Consider the following 25,210-nt stretch of genomic DNA (forward strand, 5'->3'; position numbering starts at 1 on the left):
ACAACATTTTCAGACTGCCTTATTAAAATGGAACCAATTCAGTTCTGTAAAGTACTGTGGTGTAACAGGTTATTTTTATGTCAGTTAAAACAGACCTGAGACTTCAGTAAGTCTTATCATTGCTCCTATTGTGCAACTCATCTAATTTTTATGTGCTGCATCCATTTTTATGGATGAATAATTTTAGTGGATATTAAGCATTTACAGACTCTTTCATAGTAACTTAAAAACTTAATAAGGAGACAAAGTTTCAAAATGAAAAAAGTCTCTCAAGGATGTTCTCATTTGATATATATCTAGAATACTAAAGAAAATAGTATAAGATATTTCTTTTTTAGAAGAAGATGTTTCTTTTTAAAAAGGCACTCACAGGCAAAAGGCAGTGTTTAGGTGAAATTCAAAGGGAGGGAATAATATCCAAAGGAAAAAGTCTACAATTTTGAGTTCAGGAAATTATTCTGAGGTTTTTCTAGGGAACTTACATTTTTCCAAGAAAATTGAATTGGTGCTTTCCCTGACTTGTGATTATCACTGTATAGTGCTGGTCCTGGACATTGTTGACAAAATCTGGGGGGAAAAACCCTCAAAAACCTAGGCCAGGCTTCTCAATTGACAGGTGACAATTCAGAAACTCATTTGGCCAAAAGCATGATAATAAGGAGAAGCAGACTTTTAATACTTAATGAGAAGGCAGAAAGAAAGAAAAAAATATCAAATACTACTTTTGTTATAATCTTTTAATGTTAAAGGGAGGAAGAATATGTGCCAGAAAAAGAATATGGGCCAGAAAATTGTAGGTCAGACTGCTTAGAAGGGGGTCATTTTTTTGTTTCACTAACAAAATCTTGGAAACGGTGTGAGAGAAACCCATTTAATCCCCAAATCTCTTTAGGGAATAGTGTTTCAACAGCCTTTATGCTGAAACATTTTCAACTTCAAGGATGCCTAAAATTAATGTATTTTTCAACAAATTTTGTCCCAACTTGTAGGAATCCCACATTTTTTCCCATTTTTTAATATAAAGAAATTTTAATGCTACTCCCTACAGCAACAAGTTCATTTTAAAGAAACATATTTAAAATTTTCCTTCAACTCTAATGTGACGATCTAAACCTTGATTGGCTTAGTAATTGAAAGTGTGATAAATTGGGGGTGGCTAGGTATTTTGAATGTGCTAAATGTACTAATAGTAAGAAATAAGAGTAAATAATTTAAGAACTAGGATTATTAGTTGGAACAGATTCTCTTACAACCTAAACATTTGGGAGTTTAAAATTGTACTGTTGAGGGGCGGCTAGGTGGCGTAGTGGATAGTGTTGAGGCTGAAAAATATTCACTGAATCTGAATCAAGCATTTAGTAAATGTTAGAATGTCATTGAATTGGATATTTAGTGCCTTCTTCCACAGGATTTTTATCTTATGCTTCTGATATCTATAATAAATAGTTAAAATAAGGTACCTTCCTAATTATGCTAATGATTTGTCCAAGGGCAGACAGGACATTTAGAGAAGTGTTTTATATATATATTCTGGATTTACATATACATATATATGTATATATGTAATGGATATAGTTTAGACTGGTACCATCTCTGTATAGTCATTAGAGAATAGTATTTTTCATTTTCATTCTATGAGGGAAATCAATTCAGGACAAAGTGAAAATCACTTGAATTGACTAAACCCAAGGGCTCTGTGGTAGGCATCTGTTTATTACATCTTTCTCTAGACTGCCTTCATCACAGTACCCCAGTTCTGCCCCCTTCCCCTTACATTTTGATTTTTGAAAGCCTTTAGAGGGTTGCAAAACATACTTGTATTCATTACTGTACCTTGCTTGGTCACGAAGTGCAGTTTGTTTTAAGTGGGCCTTTTTGTGCTATTGGATGAGATAACAGCTTGGTAACAGATTGAACACATTAGTGTCTAGCTTGTTTAATTTAATTGGCTGCTGTTCCTTTTAAGTGCTGCAGCCAACATCCAGGTATGAAATGTTACAATTAAAATTGCCAGACTGATTTTATAATTATTATCTGAACATAATAATACCTTATATTTGTATAATCCTTTATGGACTTCAAAGTGCTTCACATGCATTATCTTATTTGATCCCTTTCCACCCACCAGCTCAAGGCTTTTATATTTCTTATTTTGCCCAAGATCTTTGGGAAGTGAGTAAAACTTTAAAAAATGTGAAATGATATTTAAGAAGCATTCTCTTCTCTCTCTCTCCTACCCCCAAGTTACTTCAAATGTCTTCAGAACTTTTATCCATTATTTGTCATTACACTCTTGAGGAGGAGGTTAATGACAATTCTAGTTTTCTTTGTAGTTGGAGGGGGAGGAGGCAGGAAATGAGACACCTGTTAAGTGATTCCTAAGGTTGAAGAGTGAGTCATTTAGCTATTGGGGCAGAGACTATTATAAGCACTTGGTAAATATTAAATGATAATGATGGCAGGGGCCATTAATTGAATTTAGATCTCCTTCCCATCTCAGTGTGCTGATTTTCAGTGTTCTTAAAATTCCTTAGCTTTTTTATCTTACGAACCCTTTTATCTTTTAGTTAACAATTTTTCAAAACGTTTTATTTCTCTGATTTCCCCTTAGTTACATTTGAGTCTCTGATATAAACTGTTGTATTTTTTTTTAGTATAATACCAAGCAAAGGATATTTAATTATTGGATAAAATGCCTTACTGGTGTTTTTTTCATATTTTTATTTTCCTGCATGTTTTCCACTTATAAATACCAGTCCTAGTGTCCTTCCTTTTAGAATATTTCTGCCAGTCATATTTATATCACACTTCTATATACCTGATTTTTGGTAGCATCTTTTGCCTCAGGATATTTTTTCTTGAATCATAGTAGACTTTCAGTTTTTCATAGATCTTCGCATTCTTCAAGATATTTTAGATAACTTTTCTGTTTAAAAGGATAGGGAAAAGAGAATATTCTAGAACCAGGGGTCTGGAGAGAATCTTATAAGGTTGTCAGATTCATCCTTTTTCTTTGTATTAGCCCTTAGGTATATCAGAAACTTTTCTTATAAAATTTCCAGACATACCATGTAAAATCTCTTGGTGATATATCCCAATATATAAAACCCCCAAATTGATAGTAATACCTTTATGAATCTTTAAGACTCTCCACACCATCTCTTCTAAATCCTCTACCTCTCTCTTAATGTTATGGGAACCTAGACCTAGACATGGCATTCTAGAAAGGGTCCAAGTGGAGTTAAGGATAATGAAAGAATCATGTTTAGGGATCCCATCTACTGTATTTGGTTTATCTACTGTACTGTTAAAACATATTGTAGAATATGTCTGAAATGTAAGATGTGAAGGTGATAGTTTATTTCTACTTCACAATCCCTTAAATTCAAAACCACTGCAGCTGTATTGCTCTCATTTGAGATGAAGCAATTATGATTAATTTTTAGAAACTTTGGATATGTCAAATGAATATTTGGGGAATGAACTCTCTGAATTTCCTTTTCAAAGTTAAGTGAAAATCTCTGCCTATGTAACCTCTATAATTCTTTACAGTTCGAAATGTTCCAGCATGTGAAACAGCTTAGTGTGTAAATTTGTTAATTCCTAGTACTTTTTGGTATTACTTATACAGTAAATGTCAAAAGAAAAAAAATCAAGATTTTTTTTTTTTACTTCTTGGTGCTTATTGAATTTTCTGTAATGATTACAGGTGGAAGGTGATGCTACTGAAACCTATGAAGAAGAGAACAATGAGTGGGGAAATTATTCCAGAAGAAAGATTGTCTCTAATTGGGATCGCTATCAAGATTTTGAGAAAGAGGCAGAAAATGAAAGTGGAGAATCACAGAGGGGGACCGATTTCAGTGTCCTGCTTAGCTCTGCAGGTAGGACTACCATCTTTGTACTTATTATTTAGTTTTCTGAAGGTTGGACAAATATTTATTGTCTTTTAAAGTATTCTTAGTATCCAGCATTAACTTTTTTTTTTTTTTTTTTTTTGTCTTACTGAGTTGTGACAGGGTTTCAAATTCCAATGGAGGTTGATCCTGGTAGTGCTATGAAACATCTAACTTGCTTTTCTTTTTCTCTGTAGAAGTGAGGATTTTTGTGTACTAATGTGGTATGATTGAGATGAAGGAAAAGCTTTACATGAGTATAAAGTACTGAAAACATGCATAGTTATGATATTTTCCTGAGAAATGAAAACAAATGTTTTTGAAGTTACAAAGAAGTAATTGTCCTGCATTTTGGGAGACATAATTGCAAATATTTATATAAAACTACTCTCACAAATAAATAGCTAGCCTATGTTATAGCAGTGATAAACATTAAACAAAACATATGTTTTGTAAAGCCCTTATAGCCCATGTGAGATCTGAGGATCTCACTCTCTGTTGTTTTAGATAAGGAATAAGGATACCACTCCTTCAGGAATACACATGAGGAGTTAAAGGTAATTCTTTTGTATCAATGACTTGTTATGCTCTACCACCATGATTATTAATTAAGAATCATTTTAATCAGACAGAGTAACCTTTAAGAGAGGTATTTTAGTACTGTGGTACATTAAAAGCAATTGGTACAAAATACTCCCCCCCCCCCCAAAGTGTGTGATGTTCTCTCACAAGGACTTACAGATACTCAGGGAAAGCAGGCTCTAGTTTAGGGAGCACATATGACAAAGGTATAACAAGTCCTGTTTTTTTGGTGTTTTTTCTTGAATTTGTGCTTTACTAAAGTTTCCTTAAACGTGGTGAATTTGTCTGCTCTGTCCTTGGCTTTTCGTGCAGCCTTTGCTATCAGAAAACTGATGAGAAAGAGGTTCCTTCTTAGAGGGTTTTCTGGGATGCCATACTTACTCCAGTTTCTGGAATGATTGCCTACTGGAACCTTTGAACTCAAATTGGATTAGCTTGATGCTGTTATACAGGATCAAAAGGGTATGACAAATTTCCTTAGACAATTGGTATAGACTTCCATTGACTTTGCTTTTCTCACTTTATAATATAAGGTTACAAGTTAATCAGATACTAAGTCATTAATATGATATAAATAAATCTGCACTGATCAAAATCATGTGACTTAGAATTAGTATTGTAGAATACCTTACTGCTCAACATACATTCTCTTGAATACTTCAGTTCCAAATTAATTATCTGAACACTCTCAAGAGAAGCTTTTGCGTAGTTGGCAAGCTCTCCATAAATATTGTAAAATATGGAATTCATGAATGTGTGTTATGTTTCTGCAGACATTAATCTTTTCTGTATTGTTGCAACTTTAGAATATGTGTGGCTTTCAAAGACTTTTTCCCACTTGGTTTAAAGCAGGGGTTAACATTTTTTGCATTATTGATCCCTCTGGCAGGGGAATGAAGCCTTAAGACCCTTTCTTAGAATAATGTTTTTAAATGCATAAAATAAAATATTCAAGATAAACTAGTTATATTGAATGAGTATTAAAACAGTAAAAAAAAAAGCTCATGGACCCTAAACTGAGAACTTCTGTGTAAAGCCAATAATTGATTGATTGAAATGTCTTCAACCAGTTAAGGTATTAAAGTGGAATGGTTTCTATTCTACCCTTACAATTTGGTTCTAACAATTACATTGTGAGGTAGGTACTGTTCTTATCTTTATTTTAAAGACAAGGAAACATGTTTTTGGTAAGTTAAGTAATTTATCCAGGGTCACACAGTAAAGATTTTAAGGCTGGATTTGAACCTAGGATTTTCTGACAAGTTCAATGCACTGTCCACTATGCTATGCTACCATAATATGCCCCCTTTCTTTAGTGTCTAAAGAAGTTGTGGTGAGAAATGGATAAAGTGCTGGACTGGGATTCAGGAAGACCCAACTTCAATGTATTCTTCAAATGCTTTCTGCATGAGCTTGTGCAGTCACAACCTTTCAGAGCCTAGCTCTCTTCATGTGTGAGATTTTACTAATAAACCTTGTACTACCTACTTGACAGGCTTATCAGAGGATCACATAATGTAACTACAACACTTCTCAAACCTTAAAGCACTATATAAATGTCAGTTATTATCTTAAGAATGTGCATACTAATGGTGTTATATGAATCTCTACAGAGCAGCAGAATCAAAATTGTTCATTCATTCATTTATGGGGCATAGACAGAGATTCTTTCACAGACTAACTTTTCCTCCCCTTCATTTCTTATCCCTCATCTTGAGGGGGAAAAGGATGTAGAGTTTGGGAAGAAAGAGCCAAAGTAGAGATCCTGGGATAGAAGAGGTAGAACAGAAAATCTGGTGTTTGGGAATGGGATGAAGGAACCTGAATGTAGGAATGAACCTTTATTGGTTGTTTGCAATGAAGTCTTTTTATTCTTTGTTATTTTTTCATTTTCTCTTCTTACCTGATAGATCTCTGATTACCTTTACTAGATTAAAAGATAAGCAATTGATTGGTCCACCATAATATAATCGGGTGCCTTAGGTCTTTTACAGAAAACACTAGTAGGAAAACACTCGAATAAGAAAGCAGCACACTGTAGTAGAAAGAAGATAAAAATAGAATTCAGATGATCAGGATTTAACCCGTTGTCACTAAACATAATATAGAGTTAAGCATCAATTTAGCCTTTCTTTGCCTTCATTAGTGGCATTCACCTTTTTCCTTGTCAGGAGCTGAATTCTGTGTATGTTTCTATGCCCATAAAACCCCAACAAATTAAAAAAATAAGAGATGTATGCTTGCTTCAGAGATAGCAGAGAAGGGAAGAATTTGGTAAAATAGCTTTCATTTCTGTTATGGACTTAGGAGGGGAAAATTTTAAGGGCCTGAAGAACTTGGGTGGAAGAATGGATGGTAGCAGTAGAAAGAACTAGTTGGCAGCTGCTGTAGGACTGAGATCTGAGAACTGTCTCTGAAGGATCTTGCAGTGGCTTGGTGTATACAGGAACATATTCAGTTAAAAAATCAGCAGTGATTTATTAAGCATTTACTGTGTCATGTCATTGTATTTGGATTTGAACCTACTGGAAACACCTACCCCTTACTCCCAAAACAGTTCCTGTTTTTAGGAAGCTTGTTATGGAGACATATAACTAAACCTAAATAAATTAATACAAGAGACACATAAAATTAATGCAAAGTAATTTCATGGAGGGCAATGTAGATAGCAGAATGATAGTTGAACTGGATATTGAAAAGAACAAGAAAGGGATTCAAGAGGTAGAAATGTTGAGGGCATGAGTATTTGGGGAATAGTGGGGAGGCAATTTTGACAAGGAACATAGTTTGTGTAAGGGAGTAGTATGAAATTATGATGAAAAGATTGGTGGGCATCTGATTGTGTGAGCCTATAAATCCTGGGTCAATGTTAATTTTCAGTTTAACTTCTAGTCAAGAAGGAACTGAATGCTTTTGGGAATGACTGGCTAGAACTTTGCCTTAGAAATATTATTTTGACAATTTTGTTGGAGAAAAATTGGAGAAAATAGAGACTGGAAGCAAGCAGACCAACTAGGAGGCTATTACTATTGGACAAGCAAAAGGTTGAGAGGACCTGAATTATGGTGAATGAGTTGGAGGAGATAGTATCCTGCTGTTTCTGCATGTGCAACAGCCATTATAGAGAGGTCTTTAATCAGCTTGCTGCTCAGCTGGGTTGAAATGGATTTTGCCTCCTGTCCACCCACCTTCCCTTCTCCCCATGCACAAAGGCCTGAGATCATGGCTTTTTTTGTAGTTTGCTTTGAAACCCTTCTATTCACTTATTAGGTTACTCTGCCTAGTGTTGCCTTGCAAGCAGATTGGACTGTACTTGAAATATTGATTTTCCTTTTTTTAATCCTTTGAGGGGTTAGAAATAATAAACTTAGAATGAGCATGTTTACAAAACCTGATAATAGTTTTAGTGCACAAAATTGTCTCTTGGGGATTATGCTATTGATATTTGTTTCCTAATGGTAAATTTTTATTTCATTTTGAATATTTTGGGTAGTGGAAATTATTAACGAATGAATGAATGAACCTCTTTTGGTTGTTGTGCAATAGACATAGAGAAATCGAAGGTAAATGTGAGGATGGTGAGAATGGAAGGGGAAATCTGTTGGAGAAAATAGGATGGAATAGGATCTCTTGTGCTTTAGAGAGGTTTGCCTTGCAAAACCTCTTATATCAGGACCACTTGATATAAGACAAGAGTGAAGGAGGAGATAGTGGCCAAAGGCATTTGAGTGATATAGGATGAGGAAAAGGGGAGAAGAGGGAGCTCTTAGTTAATGGCTTTAAATTTTGTCGGTAGGTTATGTGTATGATCCTTAGCTGAGAGAGAGAGAGAGAGAGAGATATGATGGTGGGAGCCTTGGGAGCTTTGAGATGAGATGCAAAGATTTGGAAGAGCCACTGTGATAAATAAGAGAGTGAGTTAATTGGGAAAGTCTAAAAGTGTTTCCTTGTCAAAGAAAAGAAGGGCAAAAGGGACATGAATTTAGTGAACTCAGCCTGGTTTTTTAATTTCTCTAGCTTTGTTTAGCTGAATGTCTTTGGGAGTGAATGCAATGGGTGGTGGTTGATTGTGATAAGATAAGGGACTGGCATTGTCATGATTGATAAGGAGGTGGCTGCCTAAATGTCATCCCTAGACCCTTCAGTTTTTCTCACTCTCCATTATCCAATCTTTTGCCCAAAAATCCTATAGATTTTTACCCAGGAATTATCTATTCTATATATATTCCCTTTTCTCATCTGGTATAGGTTCTTATCACTTTAAGCCAAGACTCTTTCAATAGCCTGTTAGTTATTGTCTCTATCTCGCCTTACCTCATTGAGTCCATCCTCTACTCAGTTATCAGATTAATCTTACTAAAGCACACATTTTACCCTTAACCTCTCCACTCAGTAAACTTCAATGACTTGCCATCAGCCTTCAGGATCAAATAGTAACTTCTTTCTTTATAATCTCCCATCCCCCCTTTCATACTTTTTATATCATTTTCCCCTCCCTATCTCCAAGTACTCTTCAGTTTAGTGACACTGGATTCCTTGCTGTTGAATGACAACTGAACTGACTCTGGCATTGTCTCTGACTGTGACTGGCACAGAGTGCTCTCCTTCCTCGTCTCTGCCTCCTAGCTTCCCTGGTTTCTAGAAAACTTTCCCAAATCCTCATAAGACTAGTACCCTCTCTATGGATTAGTTCCAATTTATGTTGCTTATAGCTTATTTGTATGGAATTGTTTCCATCTTATTTTCCCATTATATTGTGAGTTCCTTGAAGGTAGGCACTGTGCTTTGCTTTTTTAAAGCAACTAGCAGTTGCTTTAATAAATGTTTATTGATTGACTAACTTCAGAAATCTGAATTATATAGTGATGTTACATTTCTTACATTCAACTTAAGTGTGACAGATGTTGACTATTTTGATGAAAGTAATTATTCTGCCCCCTAGGGAGGAAAAAAATACCTTTAACAAAGTTTTGATTTTTAATGAATAAAAGATCTTTCAAAAGTCAAGAGAAATTTTTACAGAAATGGTTTTGTACCTTTCTTTTCAACCTTGAAACTAATTTTTGAATAGAGTAGAGTTACTATTTGGGCAGTACAGGGTATATGAAAGATAACTGTGAATATTTGTTGCTATTTATATAGGTTGAAAAAAATCTTTATTAATTCTACTTTATTTTCTGATCTTTAAAAAGAGAATAATAATGCTTCATGTACATCCCCCCCCCCCCAATAGGGCTCTTGTGAGGAAAGCACTTAAAGCACCTTAAAAGTCTCTATAGATAAGAGCTGTTGCTATTTAGTGCTATTGGGAAAACTTGGGAATAGTGAACCCACTGTCTAAATTATGTTTTAGTTAACATTTTATTTCTTTAAATGAATTGGCTGTTAGGATGGACTCATCTTTATTTGGAAAAATTGTTTATTTTTAGTATTGAAAGTCTAAGTCCTGAAAATATAAATTTTATCTTACCAGTTTTCTTAGTTCATTAAACATTTTATTAAGGGCTTAATATGTGAGAGACACTTTGGCATGATGGGTAGGGGGGCAGCTTTGTAATCAAGTCTAGGTCAGATACATTTCTGAAATGTCAGCTTAATTTTTTTTTTGAAGCAATATCTAACTTTTTGGTTTTTTGCAAGGCGGCAAATGGGGTTAAGTGGCTTGCCCAAGGCCACACAGCTAGGTAATTATTAAGTGTCTGAGACCAGATTTGAACCCAGGTACTCCTGACTCCAGGACTGGTGCTTTATCCACTGCATCACCTAGCAGCCCCTGGAATATCTAACTTTTACCTGCATCTTTCCAGATCTCTCTTTGCCCTCTGCACATTACAAATGCATCCTGGTAAACCTTGCCTCTGGGATCCTCCCATCTTTATTAGTGATTCCCTCCATAGGAATGAATTCTCATTTTAGTAATGCTTCATCTCTTTTAAAACATTTAAAGTTTTTTTTAAGAATATTCATGATCCAGTGATATTTGCTACCAGGTCAGTGACCCAAAGAGATCAAAGAAAGAGGAAAAAGAACCATTTATACCAAAAAATATTTATAGCATCTCTTTGTAGTGGCAAAGAACTGGAAACTGAAGGTTTCACTTCACTTTAGCCTCAACATTCCAAGTTTTTTTAAGAGTAGAAACTGATTTCCTTGCTTGTGTTTGTATTCTCAGTACTTAGAAGTGTCAGGCTTATAGTAGGTACTTATCAAAGGTTCTATATTCCCCTCTCTCTTTCCCTTTCTATGTGTCAGTCAGCCATAAGAATTTAAATTATTTTAAATCGTCTACTGCAAAGCTGTATAATGTACATGAGCTCTCACCTTGGAACAAAGAGGATCTGGGTTTAGGATTGCAGCAGGCTATTCTAATCTGATTGAGTTAAGTAATTTGTTATTCATATTTATAGCTTTTTTTTTTTTTACTATTACCTTTCAGTCTTAAACTATTAAAACCCCAATGTTCTTCAGAATACAAATTGTGGTTCAATTAGAGAATTTTAATGATGATAGATTTTTTTTAGATTAGATATGAGTTCATTGGCACAGGGAATGCCTAGTAGGAAACTCCTTCCACCAATGCACATATATATGGACAAAATTACTTATATGTAGTAATCCTGGGGTTTGGAAATTTTTTCGTCTTGTACTTTACAATTTACTTGGACCCTTTTGCGCCCCCCACCCCCCATTTCCTTGAATGAATGGCAAACTTTAAGGCAGAGTTTTTAATTTTGTGTGTGTGTGTGTGTGTGTGTGTGTGTGTGTGTGTATGTCATGGATCATATTAGGAGTCTGACAAAACCTGTGGATCCCTTCATAGAATGATATTTTTAATATATGAGGTAAAACAGAGTTCCAAAGGAAATCAATTATATTCCAGTACAGTTATTACAGTTTAAAAAAGTAGCCAAATTCATGAACCCCAGGCTTAAAGCTTCTGCTTTAATAGGCAAGTATTTACCATGTCTTTTATTTTTTTTGTATCCTACTTATTTGACAGGAAGGATTGGCTAATGGTGATAAACTTAAAAAACATTTTAATGCTTTCCATGTGTGAGGGAAACCATTTAAAAATTTTTCTTTTATTGAGGTATATTTTTCCCTGTTAGTTTTCTTATATGAAAAGTAATTTCTAGGTTTTTTTTGATAGGTCTTTATATATATGATTTTGTTTTAAATATATATATATATATATATATATATATATCCATAAGTATTTGGTTATATGCTTTTTTCTGGTCAAAGGAAAGATCAAAATCTTATAAGTTTTTGTCATATTAATTGTGATACTCTTAATAGTGATCCCTCTTCCAGTGTGTGGGTGTGGCTCAAGAGGCCAGAATGATGATTTGGGAATCTTTCCCCTTGCTTTATCAAAAGATATTGTTTGTATCTTATGCTTTTATTCTTTGCACTCTGCTCTAGGCCTTTTATTGAAAAGACTCTCCCTCCACTGCTTTTCCTCTCTTACTCCCTGCATCTCTCTCTTCTCTATTTCTCTTATCTTCACTTTTTCCTCTTGTGGCATAATTTTTCAAATTCTGATTTCCCAGAGACCCTAGCTATTTATTGATAATTGTACTCCAATATTTCCTTAACCATTTCTACAACTCTTACTTCCTTCCCCCTCCATTGCTTATAGTTAATTGAGGTTATTTCAGCATAGAAGATCTTTTCCACCTATGTTCAGTTCAGTGTTCCATTCTGGGATGACTATCTAATCTAATTTTTGATGATTTCATTTTGTCATTTGATATTAAGTATGGTTTAGAGCCTTGACTCAAATAAAGTTAAGTTTCCATACCTTTACATCTATTCATGAGACAGATAAGGCCAGGATGGTGTAAGAGTTAACTCTTAATAACTGTTTGGAGAAACATTTAATCAAGACCAGACAAGGCCAAATAAAGAAGTTAAGTTTGCAGTTAGAAAAGAATGAACACATACAGCAGAAAGGGGAAAGGGAAACTGGTCCTAACTTAGCAATGATCTAAGAAAGAACTGTGTCTGCTTAATAAGGTTTATATACATTACTTTGCACACCCCTCATAAAATTAAGTTTCATTTACATAACATGGGATGGATGAAGAGAAGAAAGGAATCTATTAAGGAAAGGTGTATCAGAAAGATTGTAACCCTGAAGAGAGTTAGACCAATACAACCCTTGAAAGGGAGGAATTGTATCATACTAATCGCATCACTTCTCTATCTAGTGCTCTCAACTCCCTTTGAGGAGTGGAGCCTGTTTCTGGTCAGAATCATAGGATTGCTCTAAATTCTTGCTAAACTAAACTGTGTCAAGTGTGTTTCTAACACTCCAATTTTGGGGGTCTTGGATCCCCACTCTTAAAATTATTGAGGATCCATTAATATCATTTATCCAGATTATGGGTTAATATATACTATATTAAAAGTAAAACATTATTTTGAAATTGTTATGAAAATAAAAAGTTTTATTACAAAAATAAAAATTAAAACAGTAGCATTATTACAAAAAAGGGGACCTTGTAGACCCCCTGAAAGAGTCTCAGGAATCCTTGGGGGTTTCCATGTCTTATTTTGAGAACTACTGATCTAGAGTGCATGTCTTGCTTTCAGGGCTATTTTTAAAAAAATCATACTTTGATTCTAAAGAGTTCATTTTTAAAAAGGATTAGGTTGTATAATCCCCCCCCCCCACGCCAATTTAAGTGAGCAAATGAATTAACCTCTTTGTCATTTGAGTAGCATAGATTAGACTAAGATCCAAATGTCTATTTACCTTTTACTTATTACAAACAAGAATTAATATTTGAAATGCAGAAAGAAATGTATGAGAAGTATATTTTGCTGGCAGATATTTAATGCCATGCTTTTTTTTCATTTTTGACTCTTACTAAAAAACTTTGAATCAGTGCTATATCCATTAGATTTTACTGATTCTAGCTAGGAAAAAAATCAAGAAGGGAATGAAGTGGCAGATCCAATGCTCCTCATCAATTTTAGTTTAGTTTAATGTGGAGTTTTGTCTCTTGTTACTTCTCTTTCCTCTATATATAGATGTTTAATTGATTGAAGATATAATCTAATCAGATAAAATCTGTATCCATCTATTTTCTTCTGAATGCTGAATAATAGTAATGGTCCTCTGTGTTGTGTTTATATGGTCTTTCTTCTGAGAGTTTAAAGTATGTTATATAACTAACTATATTTCTTTTAAAGACTAACTGGTGATTTTGTGAATAATTCTTCTACCATTAAAGGTAAGGTAGAGGAGGAGCAAGATTCACAAAGTTTTGAAGTAGCTAATTTAAAAAAAAAACATTTATTACATCCTCACTAAGAGTAAGGCATTGTTTCATTCCTATTTGCTCCTTCTCTTTCATGGGTCCTCTTCTATCTCAGAATTTTTCTCCTCATCTCTAATCTGCTAGTCAGATTCCTACCCAGGGCAAGGCTACCTTCCTAGGGCAGGGCTGTGTTCATCCTCTCTTTTCCTAATTTACTTGTTTCTTGTTTCACTCTCAGTCACTAGCTCAATAATCAGTCATTTAGTCAATGAGCATTTATTACTAAATTCCAGGCACTGGAATTCCAAGGAAGATAAAGATTATCCTGCACCTAAAAAACCATGTATAATCAGGATAGATACTGGGCAAATTTGTGATAATTGGAGGAAAATGAAAGTAATAAACTAATCCTTAGTAAGACAATAATTGACAATGTATTACTCCACCCAATGCCGTTTTCATTTTAACAGAGGACTTATGAAGACTAGCTGTGAAAAGGAATGAGTCTATAATGGTAAATCTAGTTCAGGGACCAATGCACTGAAAGGGGAGATATTTTTTTAATGAGATATAAGAGCTGTCTCTTTCTCTTGTTTATGCATATATATATATATATACATATATATATATATATTCACTGGTTATTCAAAACATATTATTTTTGTTCTGTTATTTATCTTGCCTTTTTATGTATATTTACCCCATTTTCTTGAGAGGATGGCAAATTTTAAACCAGGAATTCTTAACTGTTTTTTGTGTCATGGATCATATTAGCAACTTGGGGAAGCCTGAGGACCGCTTTATAGAATATTTTTAAATGATAAAGTAAAATACAGTTACAAAGGAAGTCAATTATATTGAAATATAATTATCACAATGTTAAAAAAAAGTTCATGAACCCCAAACTTCTGATGTGATATTCCTGTTTTTGTCATTGGACAGCATGTGGAATCTAGTGAGCTTGTCTAGCCACATTGCCCCTATAGGGTTAGGAGCTGTTTTTTATGTTGATATATTAGAATTCAAAGTATTTTACTTTTGAAAATTTACCCTTTCAATTGTTTGTTAAATTTTGAAACCATTGGAAATGAGTTACAAACTTGCAAATTTACACTTTAGAAGTAAAGTTCTTTTTTCCTTTTTTTTGAATAGTCTTGTTTGAATCTTGTTTTTTGAGTTTACTTTTTCTTACTTATAATCTTTGTACTATATATTCTAATGTTGTTTTATATATATGTATATGTATACACACACACACTCATATATTCTTATTATGTAAGAAACTGCCCTATAAAGAAACAGGAATTCAGAAGACTTGGCATAACTCATTCCTGGAGCTATGATGGTAGAATTATTTAATTTGACAAAAGTCAAGCATAGTATATAACATATTTTCTTGAGGAGGAAAATAACTGGAGAATTATAGAATTGGAAAGTGTTGATATATATGTTAAGATGATGGTAAAAAGGTCTAGTGGTTATATTGTGTATCGCATTTTCTATGAACTAACAATGTAGCGTTATAATAGTAAAAATAGACAAAACAAACAAGCCCTGAAACTTCAGAGGAGAGCTGGTTTGTTTAAAAATTTATTCAAAATACATGAGACAAACCTCATTAATCAGTTTTATTCAACATTGGTAAGATGTCCATTAGAACTCAGGAGTATTGTGGGCATCCATATGTTTTTGACTCCTGCTTTAGAGTACTGACTAGTTTTAAGCACCACAGCTGAAAGAGGTGCTGGTCTGGGGGAGAGTACATGAGTAACTTGAAAGATAGTTAAAATGTTGGAAAATGATATCTGTGAAGAAAGATTAAAGGAGCTTGGATTATTTAGCTTGGAGAAGAGAAAGCTAAGAAATGACTTAATAATAGTATTTTAAGTATATAAAAATATATCTGCTGGTAGACTACTTGTTTTCCATCTTTAAAGGGGATAGAACAAAAGCAAATGAATTTAAATTGCAGGTTTGAAGAATTCAAATTAACTCTAAGAAAGAATTTCCTAGTAGAGTTTGTTAATTAGATTGCCAAGGGAAGACTACATAATTTTGATTTTTAAGTCTTTAAAAACAGGTTTGGAATTTATTTGGCTGGAATAACTTAACAGAGGTTCTGCCTGAAGGACATGAGGTTGGAATAGATGGCCTCTCAAAGTTCTTAATTCCTGTTATCAGTTCATAATTCTCTAATCTCCATTCTCTTAATTTTACCAATCATGCTAGATTCTAAAATATTATTAAACTAACATTTCCATTGTTCTGAATGTAAGGTACAATTCTGTTTAGTTAAGATAACACTAGGGTAATATGGTTCAATGGCCCTTTTTTAAGGGACCTGCTTTAAAGCCTCAGGTTAATAAACTTGTAACTGCCCAGTGTTGGAATTTGCACTTGATATGTATTTTGCTCACAGGAACATAGTCATTTGAATTATTCCTGGGAAGTCTAATTTTACAAAACCAATTGAGTATAATTGACTTAATGTTATTTTAGATAAAAATAAATATGACTATTCCAGTTGAGGAAGATTTTTCTTCATTCTCATCCTGGGAACTATTCCTATTTGACATTATCTTAGGTGAAGTCAATTCATGAAAAACCTTGAAAGAACTTACCTAGATTCATTATTGATATAAAAATTTTAGAAGGGTTCCTGAATGTGATTTTAGATATTTTGACTTCCTTAAAATGAAATTTATGTTAATTAAATGTTAGAGGTGTATGGCTTAAAAATTGAAGGTGTGTGGTGAGCATTTTTGTTAGAGTAATCAAGATGTCAATGTTTATCCAATTCTGAAGTTAATTTACTGCTGTTTATGATCTTTTGTTGTAGTTACTTTCAGGAAATTGAATCACAGCTCTGTGTTCAATGTATTTTCTTAGAGCTCTTTGAAATCACTTTTTATTGGACATGTTTGCCCCTATGTTTAATCCCTTAAAGGTTGTGTAATGTTCATGGAACATAGCAGTTTTTCTTTTATAACAATATAGTGAATATGAATGATTATTGTTTGTCAGTCTTATAATGTTTTCTACTGTTTTTATGAGCATGTACTACTTGAGTCACTAAACAAAGATATACTTTGTCTTATGTTTTAATTATCTCAGTTCTTTATAAAATTTCATTGTGGGTTCATAAACTGAGAATTGGAAGGGACTTAAGAAGTATCTAGTACTTTTCTGCCCTCTGGTCTAGAGTTGTCACACTCATCATCTGTAAACTACATGAGGTCTGCAAAACTCCTCCAATCAGATTAAAATTTAAATGGATGGAGTTTAACAGAAGATACAGAAATTAAACAAAACATAGATGACAGGGATATGTTTTTTTTTTGAGTTTGATACTAATGATCTAGTCTAATTCATTCATTTTTTTAGATTGGAAACGGATACCTTAGAGGTTGTAATTTTTTTTGAGATAGTGACAGAGTCAGGATAGTTGAAGGTAGATTATTATAAATCTCTTGCATGAGTTTTTAATTGAAGTGAGTTCTATTGAAAAAAGCATGAGGCTAGGAATCAGGAGACCTAGTTATTAATTCAGCTTTGCCATTTTTAACTATATAATTTTGGACCCCTTAACTGCCTGATCCTTTCTGTCCTTATCTTTTTTTTTTTTTTTTTTAGGTTTTTTGCAAGGCAAATGGGGTTAAGTGGCTTGCCCAGCTAGGCAATTATGTCTGAGACCAGATTTGAACCCAGGTACTCCTGACTCCAGGGCCGGTGCTTTATCCACTATGCCACCTAGCCGCCCCTTTCCTTATCTTTCAAATATGGGAGTTAGATTTGATAATCTGTCTAGTTCTTTCAATTCCAATGAGCTATAAATATGAATTTAATAAATTTCAAACTTGTGTAACTTATAAATTATATCACAAATTCACTCTGAGGGACAGCACTGCCCCATACTGAAAGAGTTTGAGGGTATTGTGTTACAATTTATTGCAGAGACATAAATAGCAATTTTTTAACCTAGGGCAAAAACAGCTGAGAGCCCCCTCCTCTCTTATACCTAGGGAGAGCACACCCTGTGGGAGGGATTAGTAGAAGACAAAGTAAGGTAAGGGTGATCTTTCACAAACAGAAACTGCACTGCTCTTAGAAGGGAAAAGGTTTCTTGAGACCAGGAATTGGTTGAAGAGAGAAGGTACTTAAAGGTCTGAATGATCAGAGAACTGGAAGCAGCTGAACTGAAGGGGAGCATCCTCTGTAAACATTCTAAAGGTACCTTAAGAGCTTCAGTCATAGGGGCTAGCTTTCCTTGACCAGGAGTGCTGACTGAGGTAAAGAGGCACTTCCTGTGATGAGATACTTGGTGGACTGGAGAGGAGGAGAGCTTAGCTTGACCAGATGCTATCTTGACGATGAAATCTGCAAGGCATCCTTCCCTCCCACCTCTATTTACCCTTGTTTCTAGAGGCACCTGCAGAAGGGTGACTCATTATCTTTCTTTTTCTACTGACCTGTTACCTTCTCTTGTTAATTTTGATTGAAAAATTTGACCACATTGTTAATACTTGATAGATTATTACTGGTACAATAGTAATAGAGCCACATTCTATAAAATTAGACCACTAATATTTCTGGTACTCTCCTTTATGGTTTTATATATAAGATTTTATTTTGAACATAACCAGTGAAGTTTTATTATATATGGGTCACATTTTTCTACAGAAATATATCTTTTGTTTTATAATGAAAATCAAAGGAAAATAGTATTCACTTAATAAAAATTCACTTTATAGTCAACTTTTCTAAAATTTCAATAAGTAGATGTGTTTATATGCCTGGGGTATAAAAGGAGCTTAATGATGTTAGTTGTAAGTGTTGACCTATGATGCTAAAGCCCGATTTCTTTGTTATAATTATATTTCTGATATTTAGTTCTTTTTCTTATTACTTTGAGTTTCATAGAAAAGATAGTTTGAGTTCCTCTTTTTCAGAGCAGCCTACTAAAAAAAGATTATCCCATTATTTCCAGTATTGATCATTTTGACTGAGGATTCTCATTAAACTCTTACTATTTTATATTTTTCAGGAATGTAATAGGTTCAATTTAAAATGCCATGAAATGAACTTGCAGAATTTGGGGGGGGGTGGAATCAATATGGAGATGAAAGGAAAGTAAGTTTTTACTATGTGGGAACAAGTAGCTGCTAGCTGCCATATTTTAAGAGCTAAAGCATATTATATAATAATTACACAGACTTTGATTTTTTGTTTATTGAAGTTCACATTATATTTCAGAATTGTTCTATTTAATTACTCTTTTGTCAGCAGTTCCTAAGAGGAGTAGATGCATTTAATATTAGTTTATATTGGGGGGGGGAGCCAAGATGGCAGCATGAAGGCAGCATTTCCTGGGAGCTCCTTCCATCCAAAACTCCAAAAGCCAGCAAATTATGACTAGCCAAAATTTAGAGGGGCAGAACCCACAGAAAGACTGAGTGATACATCTTCCCAGTTCAAGATAATTTAGAAGTTTTGCAGGAAAAGTGTGTTCCACCAGGACTAGGAGTTGGAAAAAGCCCTGGTTGCAGCAGAGCCTCAGAACAGCTTGGAGGGGTGGGGAGAGAATTCTGCTACACCAGAATGAGTGAGGAGTGAGGGAGCACCAGCCACAGAACCTGCAACAAGAATCTGGAGAAAGCAGCCTGCACCCCCAGAGCACAGCCCACAGATGGTAAGGGGTCAGGGAAGACTGCAGAAATTTCTCAGCTCTCCCTTGGGGTAGGATTCTGTTGTTTGCCCACACTCATATCCAGGTTGCAGTTTGGGTTGCCATACTAAGTAGCCAAGCGGGACCCCTCCTTACAGCTCCAGGGAAGAGGGAAGTGCAGTGGTCATAAGCACAGGCAAGAGAGCATAAAACCTTAGAGGAATAAAGGGCCCAGTGGGGTGTCTCCCCACCCTAGAAAAAAAAAGCCCCAAAGCCTTGGAAGTGCTGTAAATTAGTCTTGGCCTGAGGAAATGAGTGAACAACAGAAAAAAGAAGAATCTGACCATAGAGAATTACTTTAGTCCCATGGAAGATCAAAACACACACTCAGATGATGACAAAATTGAAGCTTCCATATCCAAAACCTCCAAGAGAAATAGAAAATGGGCTCAGACTATGGATGAGCTCAAAAAAGACTTTGAAAAGCAATTAAGGGAGATGGAGGAAAAATTGGGAGGAGAAATGAGAATGATGCAGAAAAATCATGAAAATCCAATCAACAGCTTGGTGAAGGATATACAAAAAAACACTGAAGAAAATAATATGTTAAAAACCAGTTTAGGCCAAATGGAAAAAGCAAAACCAAAGGGAAATGAGGAGAAGAATGTCTTAAAAAGCAGAATTGGCCAGCTGGAAAAGGAGATTAAAAAAAAACTCTCTGAAGAAAATAACTCCTGCAAATGCAGAATGGAACTAAAGGCAGCTGATGACTTTGCAAGAAATCAGGAAGAAATAAAACTCTTCCAAAAAAGCCAAAAATTAGAAGAAAATGTGAAATATCTCATTGGAAAAACAACCAACCTCAAAAACAAATCCAGAAGAAATAATTTAAAAATTATTGGGCTGTCTGAAAGCCACAATCAGGAAAAGAGCCTAGACTTCATTTTTCAAGAAATAATACAGCAAGATTACCCTGAGATCCTAGAAGCAGAGGGTAAAATAGAAATTGAGGGAATTTACCGGTCACCTCCTGAAAGAGATCCCAAAAGAAAAGCTTCCAGGAATATTATAGCCAAATTCCAAAACTCCCACCTCAAAGAGAAAATTCTAAAAGCTACCAGAAACTATTAATATTTGATAATAGAATACTGAATTAATCAGATAAAGTAATGCTTAGTGGACAGAGTAAAATTTTAATGATTTAAAGCAAGGTAAAATCTTTCTCTAATGATCAAAATATAGCAAGTGTTAGTTTAATTCAGGTGAATTTGGAAAGATATAATTTGCTGGTATTGATTTGTTTCACTTTTAGAAAAGATCGTATTTTTATTAAGAGTCTTAGAGGTCCTACTTTTCTTTTAGGTTTGTCAGGCACAGTGTTGTACCAACCAAAGCCATGAAGAGAAAAAGAAAAAAAATCCTCATGTCTATTGTATCTAGTTTTGGTGGGTACAGGAATTCTACCATTCTTGGGTAAATGTATAGAAGATATCTGAATTGTTTGAATATGTGACATTGTATTTTTTAAAGTGGTTCACTTCACTGTTTTGAGTTTGAAATATTTCCTTTTTAGATTTTCTCTTTAAAGTACCTGTATTTTTTGCCTTCTTTTGTTATTTATTGGTTTAGTTATAAAAAGCTTTATTGGTTTGATCTATACATGATAGTGAGAAAGAATGCTGGTTCTTAATCTCATCTTCAGCTTAATTTTCTTGGTTATTTGAATTGAAAATTTAAAAGTATATATAACTTTATTATACCACCTATATTTTATCCTTTCCATAATAATATTATAAAAGAAAAGCTGGGAAAAGAAATATCTCTGGAAAAGAGAACAAGGTTTGTTTAATTTATTCAGTTGTTGCTATTTGTCCTTTGTTCTCAAAGAAGACCATGACATCAGGAGGTGATGCCATACTATGAAAGTGAATTGGATTTAAGTGAGGAGAGACTGCAAATTCACCAGTCTCACTTTTTCCTCATGAGCCATCTTGGTTCAGTGACCAGAGATGGATAAGGACTGGAGAGGGCCCTGGATGTAGTGGGAGACCTTGAATTTATTGAGTAAGGTCTTAAGTAGGTCTCAATTTGATTGAGGCAAAGTCCTTTAAGTGTGCAGACTTTGCTAAAGGGGAGATACAAAGAAAGACAAAAGATAGACCTTGCCCTTGAGGAGCTCACAGTGTAAGGAGTGTGTGCAAACAGCTACTTTTTTTTTTTTGGTTGCTTAGTAATTGTTCGACTCTCCTGAGCCCCATTGACCATGGTACAAGAGACCCTTCTATCCTCCACTATCTCTTTAAGTCTGTCCAAGTTCATGTCCTTTGCTTCCATGATAATAACTATCCATTTTATCTTCTGCTGTCTCCTTTTCCTTTTGACTTCAATCTTTTCCAAATTGGGGTCTTTTCCAATGAGTCCTGGTCATTCTGGGACCAAAGTTTTTAAGTTTCAGCATTTTACTTTCTAATGAATAGGCTGAATTAATTTCTTTAAATATCAACCAACTTGATCTCTTTGCTGTCCAAGGAAGTCTTTTCCTGTACCACATTCAAAAACATCAATTCTGTGGCACTCAGTTGTCCTTACAGTTCAAATCTCATAGCCATACTTTGCTCCTGGAAAAAGCATAGCTTTGACTATATGAAGCTTTATTGCTAAAGTGCTATCCTCCATTTTAGTGTGCTGTCCATATTACCCATTTTCCTGTCAAGGAGCAGGTACCTTTTAATTTCATGACTGCAGTTGTCATTTGAGCCAAAGAAGAAATTTTATTTCTTTTCTATTTGCCAGGAAATAATGGGACTACTTGTCAGGATCTTAGTTTTTTTTTGATATTGTGTCAAATAAGTTTTTACTCTCCTCTTTCACCCTCAACAAGAGACTTAATTCCTCTTCATCTTTATATCTGAGAGTGTTGGTATTTCTCTTGACAGTCTTAATTCCAGCTTTTGATTTATTCAGTCTGGCATTTCACATAATATACTCTATATATAAGTTAAATAAAGTGACAATATATTGCCTTATCATTATCCTTTTCCAATCTTAAACTACTCAATTCTTTCATGTTCAGTTCTAACTTCCTGACCGCCTTACTGGATCCTCAGAAAATAAGTAAGATGATCTTGTGCTCCCATCTCTTTATCCTATCTTTTTGAGAACTTCCCACATTTTGTTGTGATCCCACATAGTCAAAGACTTTAGTATAAGGAGTGATGCAAGAATAGATTTTTTTTTCTGGAATCCCCCTGTTTTCTCCATAATAAGCCAGCTCCATAAAAAAGGTTTCCAAACTTCCATTTATTTTCTCATTTTTCTTTTCTGTAATATTCCCTTCCCTTCCCCTTCTTCCCTTCTCCTTCACACTTCAAAAAAGAAAGGATCCTATTTGATTTGTACTCTGATTTATACTTGCAGAAACATGTTCATTTACAATTATTTGTATTTTTAGGCCTTTTAAATTATAATTATGAAATTGAAAACATTACAAATATATTCTTAGGCAATTGCAATGAATTGAAGGACAAGAATGAGAGATTTCTTCATGGTAATTTGGTCTCTAGTTCTCTGCCTCTTCAAACACCTTACTGCAGTTAAGATTAAATCTTGGTTCACATGTTGCCGAAGCCTAACTTGTAGAATCTTACACATGACTTTGCTGATGTTTGAAATGAAAACAATTGTTTGATAATTTGAACATTACTTAGCATTGCCCTTCTTTAGGTTTGGGATGTAAACCTATCTTTTCCAATCCAAGGGGTAACTCTTGTGTTTTCTAAATTTACTGTCATATTGAGTGTAGTACTTCAACAGGATCATCATTTAAGGTTTTAAATAGCCTGGGTGTGATTCCATAGCTTTCAGTAGCCTTTGTTGTTAACAGTACTTTCTAAGACCCCACCTTGTTGTCCAGGTTGTCTGATTAGATCAGTAACTAAAACATCATGGTTATTTTTCAGTGATGTTTAGGACTTTTCTTGTTTAGTTCTTTTGTGTATTCTTGCTCTGTCTTCCTAATCTCTTCTGCTTCTGTTAAATCACTATGGCTTTTTTGAAATCACTGTACACAAGCAGGCTATATACAGGATAAATAGAAAACAACAGAGGGAGAGTACCAGTATTAAGAGGGATTGGTAAAGACTTTTGTAGATGGTGGGATTTTAGTTGAGACTTAAAAGAAAGAGAGGGAAGTCAAGAGGTGAAGATGAGGTGGGAAAGCATTCCAGGTATGGAGGATAGCCAGAGAAAATGCAAAGAGCCTAGATATAGAACATTTTATATGAGGAACAAGAGAAGGAGGCTGCTTTCTTTGGATTGGAAAGAATGTGGGGGAATCTAAAATATAAGAAGACTGGAAAGCTGGTGGTAGGGGGATAGGCGATGAAGCACTTTGGATGCCAAACAAAGAATTTTTGTATTTGTGTCAACTTTTTTTTTTTTTTTATTTAGTTTTTTTTTTGGCAAGGCAATGGAGTTAAGTGGCTTGCCCAAGACCACACAGTTAGGTAATTATTAAGTATCTGAGACCCAAGACCGGATTTGAACTCAGGTACTCCTGACTCCATGGCCAATGCACTATCTGCTGCACCACCTAGCTGCCCCTTTTTGTCAATTTTTTATAGTGTCAGGAGATAGTTTGTATAAACAAACAAACTCTGTAGGGAAATTCTTCAAGTACTGTTGATGATTTCTAATTTTCACTCAATTCTTTGATAGTTTCCTTTGGAATCCATTCTTATTTACTGTTTAAAGTAACCTTTGTTGCCAAGAGTGACTTGTTTGCAGTCTGGTGTGTAGAGGAGTCTGGAAGCTGGAGGTTTTGACTGATGATAATTTTAGTGTTAATTCACCATTGATTCTTTAAACATTATCATCTTTCTGGGCCTTTTTTTTTTTTTTTTGGTTGCTAGTTACAAAATGAAGAGAATACTTATTTCCTAAGGTTTCTGGATACTTGGACAACAGCAGTTGTTGATTATAAGTAGGAAATGCTATTTTTAAAAATAAATTATTATTGAAGATGCATCGGTGTGGATATAATCAGGTTATAACTTGCTTTTTATTTTCCTTTGGAGGAATTATGTGGAAGTTGACAAAAAAACCAAGTTATTTTATTACTATGCATGCTAGTCTAATGCCATTTGATCAACTATAATTTTTTGGGGGGAGGAGATGGTTATGAGAATGATTATTTCTTTCAAAGTGCATATCTGTACTTCTATCCAATTCATGAAATTACCTTTTCAAGCACAGGAAAGGAAAATTAAGACAATATGGTTTCCAACTTCCATTTATTTTCTTTTCTTTTCTATAATATTCCCTTCCCCTTCCTCTTTTCTGCTCCTTCATACTTTAAAAAAAGAAAGGATCCTATTTGATTTTTACTCTGATTTATACTTGTAGAAACATGTTCATTTACAATTATTTGTATTTTTAGATCTTTTAAATTATAATTATGAAATTAAAAACATTACAAACATTTTTTAGGCAATTGCAGTGAATTGAGGGGCAAGAATGAGAGGTTTCTTCTTGCCCTTGAAGTTCTAATAAATTTAACATAAAGTACTTCCTTTAACTGTTTTAGGATGCCTTTAGGGTATTTGATCAGAATGGATATTACCGAATCTAGACTTTATCTTTCTCCTCTCTTACAAACTAACCCTTTCTAGAGATTCAGACTCCTTTCTCTCCCCTCTTTTTCTTACCATCCTTGGCTTGCTTTTCCCCTCCCTCTTCTTGTGTTGGTGTTGTTCTTTGGGAAGGTAAATCATTAGCCTATGGCAGAGGGTTCTGTTGCC

The 25,210-nt window shown here is 34.4% G+C and overlaps 1 protein-coding gene across 1 annotated transcript in view; it reads left to right on the forward strand.

The window, feature by feature from the left end:
* AVEN (apoptosis and caspase activation inhibitor) overlaps window positions 1-25,210 on the forward strand; it is a 235,629-nt gene that overhangs the window by 40,915 nt on the left and 169,504 nt on the right. Inside the window, exon 3 of the mRNA XM_074236263.1 lies at window positions 3,710-3,884. Within this exon, the coding sequence (XP_074092364.1) occupies window positions 3,710-3,884 (175 nt within the window). The remainder of the gene's footprint in view (window positions 1-3,709; window positions 3,885-25,210) is intronic.

This window comes from Macrotis lagotis, chromosome 4, assembly GCF_037893015.1.
Source record: "Macrotis lagotis isolate mMagLag1 chromosome 4, bilby.v1.9.chrom.fasta, whole genome shotgun sequence".
Classification (NCBI taxonomy): Eukaryota; Metazoa; Chordata; class Mammalia; order Peramelemorphia; family Peramelidae; genus Macrotis; species Macrotis lagotis.